This window comes from Hydra vulgaris, chromosome 01 (assembly GCF_038396675.1).
Source record: "Hydra vulgaris chromosome 01, alternate assembly HydraT2T_AEP".
NCBI lineage: Eukaryota > Metazoa > Cnidaria > Hydrozoa > Anthoathecata > Hydridae > Hydra > Hydra vulgaris.
In genome coordinates this window covers 47,207,501-47,212,500 of record NC_088920.1, presented here as the reverse complement: position 1 = coordinate 47,212,500, position 5,000 = coordinate 47,207,501, and the positions used below count along the sequence as shown (strand labels likewise).

General features: G+C 30.1%; 1 protein-coding gene across 5 annotated transcripts in view; it reads right to left on the bottom strand.

Moving 5' to 3' along the window:
- LOC100208931 (intermembrane lipid transfer protein VPS13D) overlaps positions 1–5,000 on the bottom strand; it is a 241,165-nt gene that overhangs the window by 5,779 nt on the left and 230,386 nt on the right. For all 5 annotated transcript variants that reach the window (XM_065788385.1, XM_065788387.1, XM_065788389.1 and 2 more), the window contains 2 exons: positions 448–731; positions 169–375 (listed from right to left, as the gene is read on the bottom strand). In XM_065788385.1, coding sequence (XP_065644457.1) covers positions 169–375; positions 448–731 — 491 coding nt within the window. The remainder of the gene's footprint in view (positions 1–168; positions 376–447; positions 732–5,000) is intronic.

The window sequence follows — 5,000 nt, the reverse complement described above, 5'->3', positions numbered from 1 at the left end:
TTTATTATTTATCCTTATTTTTATATAGTCTTTTGAGTCTTTCTATATGACAATCATATCTATTAATACAATTATTACTAAAACTTATAGTTAAAATAATAAAAAATTACAGTTATAATGATGGCTATAACTGTAATTATTTATATATCAACATGTTGGTAAACTTACAGATACTCCTTTTTTTGAAGCACCCTCAATAGGTTGGGTAACCATGCTTGTCAATCCGCCTATAACACCCATTCCTAATCCTTTTAACCCAGCGGAAAAATGTGTTGAACTGCTGCTTGATCGTGCCACTCGCAAAGAATCACGAGATTCATGAAACTTATCATCCATAGATGCTGACCACAAACCATCAGCAAGTACACCTGTCATCTGTAAAAAAAAAGACCTTGTTATATTAAAAATATTAAAACTCCTTTTAAAGATAACATAAAGACTTCTTACTTTAGCAGCACTGTCAGAGAACCCATGGGCAACATTCACAAACAAACCTCCAACATTGCCTTTTTTGAGAAAACCTTCCATGCCAGACGAAAAGTCTTGAATTAAACCTAATGGATTTCCCAGAATATCAAGTGATCCTAACAAGACAGCAGCTTGATTAACCAAAGTGTCTTTGTAAAATAATGCAAGTGATTGGATAAAACCGGATTTAGTTTCAAATATATTCACTTTTTTAAATGTATTAAATGTAATGACAGCATCTTCAAAACTTACAAAAGGATAACCTATAAAATTATTAATACATTAGATATAATAATACTAACCTCTTTATATTAATGCTGAACTTAATAGTAGTAGTAGTAGTAGTAGTAGTAGTAGTAGTAGTAGTAGTAGTAGTAGTAGTAGTAGTAGTAGTAGTAGTATTGGTAGTAGTAGTATTGGTAGTAGTAGTAGTAGTAGTAGTAGTATTGGTAGTAGTAGTATTGGTAGTAGTAGTAGTAGTAGTAGTAGTATTGGTAGTAGTAGTATTGGTAGTAGTAGTAGTAGTAGTAGTAGTAGTAGTAGTAGTAGTAGTAGTAGTAGTAGTAGTAGTAGTAGTAGTAGTAGTAGAAGTAGTAGTAGTAGTAGAAGTAGTATTGGTAGTAGTAGTATTGGTAGTAGTAGTAGTAGTAGTATTGCTCTTTCTAGCATGTTTGACACAGAACTCTTAGCAGCCATTGCAACCAAGGTAATGGCAAGAAAGAGTCACAGCACTTTTTTCATAGAAAAATTTGAACAAATGTGAATGCAAATATCTAACTTATGTAAATTTCAAACTATGTAATAATAAACATATATTAAGTTTGATTTTTACTTGAATTTTATTGCAGCAATATCTCCTCAATTTTGATTTATAGCATTTATTTGCCGTTTTATCAAGTCTTTTGTTTAAAAATTTGACATACAATACATCTTGATGGCTGAAGTGGTTAGCTCACACTATTTTAAAATTTTTTAAAAATCTTTTTAGATTTTTTGAAATATAAAATATTTTTGAAGTTATATAGATATAATACATATATTAACATATATAAAGATATTAAATACTATAACAAACGAAAGGAATAGACTTTGAAAAAAGCTTTTTTGCTGTTTTATTAGATCTTGTGTTAATAATTTATTAGGTCTTGTCTTAACTGGGGATGGTCTGAAAAAAATTATTATCTGAAACCTCATAAACCTTGGGGCTAGCAAAAACTTTAAAACTTTATTTTAACAATTAAAAGTCTTTTTTGCTATATTTATTCTTTTGCTATAAATATATAAATTGAAAAATTTAAAATGTATTGTGCTAAGGGGCAGATTTGAACTCTCACAAAATGACACCAATGAGAACAAATTAAACCACTCAGTTATCGAACTTATGCATGTAAGAGTAATACAAATTATTTTATAAATTTCTTATAAGCTCTACATATGGTAACTTTTTTTGCTCTTAAAGAAATTTTTGTTAATGAATTATTTTTCTACTCTTGACCAAAAAATATTGAAGTAAATTCTTTTGATAGAGCAACACCATTTTATAATTTTCAATTCTTATGAAATCAAAGATCGATTTCATTCCAAATACACAAAAGTATAATACATAATCTCAAATAAGAAACATCTGGTTTAACCCACCTTATTCACTCAAGGTCAGAACAAATGTAGCAAAAACATTTTTAGTACAATTGATAAATGTTTCCCTTAAGGTTACACATTTCACTAGCTTTTAACCAAAATAATTTATAGGTTAGTTATAGCTGCCTTCCAAATATGATGAGTATTAATATTTCTCATAACAAAACTATACTATTTATTTCTCATGAAAATGCCAATCAATTATGCTATTGTTAACAAACCACTTTAAGCTTACTCAATGGAAAATGCCAACAAAAATTTTTATTTATATTTGCAAGGTAAAAACTTACAAAGGAGAAGAAAGGTATTCACAAGGTATCACATCACGCTTACTGAGAAAAATTTCATAGACAGGTGGTATAAACATAAAAACTCTTTTGTTTATGAAAGTAAAGCCAACTCCGCTGAACTTTTGAAAATTGTATGGAAATTATGTACCAGAAGTGGGTTGGGTAATCTTTTTGAGTTTCCCCCTCCCCCAACTTCTCACCTCTTTCTTTCTCAGTTAAAACCGGTGCCGCGACAATGATTTTTAATCATATTTTTCAATCATCATTTAAATCATTTGTGTTTCTGTTAATTAGTTTTATTCTAAGATAAGTTGATTTAAAGGCGATGTTTTGAATACATGAATTTACCGGTGGACGATGTTACTTTAGTTACAATAAGAAAACTATTTTACTTAAGACAAATAAACGCTTTTGTTGCAAATACTACGCTAATAGTAAATAATTTTTGAAAATTGTTTAAAGTATTTTAAACATTTATTAACTATATTTTAGTAAATTTAATTTGAATAGTTATTAATGTTTTAAATAATTAAATGAATTTAAAGTGGTAATTGAACAATACAAACAAAATGTAATTTCTGTGACTCAGACATGGTTTAAAAGTGATTCAGTTGTAAACATTGAAGGTTACCATCTGTACAGAAAAGACAGATCAGACGGACAAAAAGGTGGTGGTGTTTGTTTATATATAGACAACTCATTAGACTCCTATGAACTAAATGATGCTGTTCTAAATCCCTGTAAACTAGAACAAGTTTGGGCAGTTTTTTAATTTGATAATGACAAGTATTTTCTTGGATGTATCTACAGACCAAATGATTTTTGGATATAGCAGAATTTGATGTGGCTTTTGGCCTGGCACGCAAATATATAGACAAAAATAAGTTTAAAGACTTACTTATCATGGGCGACTTCAATTTCCCATCAATCAACTGGTCAAATGGCTGTGTTGATGCAATTTCAAATGAGATTGGAATTGAATATAAATTTACAGATATTTTAAATGATAATTTTCTTTATCAGCATATTAACATACCAACTTTCCAGCTGTCAGATGAACAACTTGGGAGTACCTTAGATTTAATCTTTACAACTCAGTCAGCGAGTGTTGAAATGAAAAAGATTCAAAATTTGTTCTGAAATATAACCAGGAGCCATATAATAATATGTTTCAGTTTCATCTTGTCTGATAAAGCAACCCGTGACAATAAAAGTAAGCAAAGATTTATGTTTGCTAATTCCAATTTTGAACTAATATCTGATCTAATTTCAAATGTTGACTGGATACAATGCTTCAGTAACAAAAATGTACAAGATTTTTCTCTTTAAAAATTAGACCAGCCTGGGTTTTACTGGGATTTTACACATGAAGATGTCTATCTAAGATTAAAAACTTAAAAGATAACAAATCAAGTGGTGTTGCTATTTTAAAGAATTTAAAAAGCATCAGCTTTTGCTATTCCACTTATGTATATTTTTAAAGAAAAAAGTTTAAAACCAGCAAACTGCCAGTGCAATTTAGATCAGCAAAAATCACTCCTCTGTACAAAAAAGGCGAAAAAACCTTAGCAGGAAACTACCAACAGGTATCACTCACCTCAAGTGCATGTAAAATAATGGAAGGTATAATCAGATGTAAACTTGAAACTTTTCTATATAAGTTCAAACAAATAGTCAAGCAACAGCACGGTTTTGTTAAAATAAATCATTCTTAACGAATCTACTTGAAACACTTGATTTTATTTCAACCGCCTTACAGAATGATAAACCTGTTGATGTTATCTTTTTGGATTTTGCCAGGGCATTTGACACAGTGCCACATAAAAGATTGTGGCTTAAACTTACAGCTTATGGAATATCTGGTCTGATAATACAATGGATTGAAGCATTTTTAAGAGAAAGAAAACAAAGAGTTGTGATAGGCGAAAATGTATCCTCTTGGGCAGAAATTACTAGTGGTGTGCCACAAGGGTCGATTTGCCTGAAACTCTAAAAAATCTAACCAAACTGTATGCAGATGACACCAAAATTTTGAATGAAATGCTTTCCAGTGCATCAACTCTTTCTTTGCAATCAGATCTTGATTTAGCTTTTAACTGGACTCAAGACTGGCTTGTGAAATTTAATATTTCAAAATGTATGGTCATGCACTTTGGCTGGAATAACAAAAAATCACCCCTTTATACCAATGAACAAAAGTTAAACATAACAGAATCTGAAAGTGATCTTGTAGTAATCTTCTCAAGCAATCTGAAATGAAAAACTCATGTTATAAAATGCGTTGGCAAAGCCAACCAAATGTTGGGTCGGATTAGAAAATGCTTCGTTTGCTTAGATATTAGACTGCTGAGAATACTTTATGTTTCTTTTAAAACTGTGAAAACTTTTTGTTTAATAGATCGGCTAATTTGTGGAATAGCTTGCCAGGCGAGTTGGTTAAAGCACAATCAGTTAACAGTTTTAAAGCAGGTCTTGATTGCTGGATGAGCAGCAATCAAGCAAATTGGCTGTCATAGTGTGTTAATACCACACTCACTGGCTCACACCAGTTACAGCAACTACTAATACTAATTAGTAATTAACTTTTTAAATACTTTTAACAAT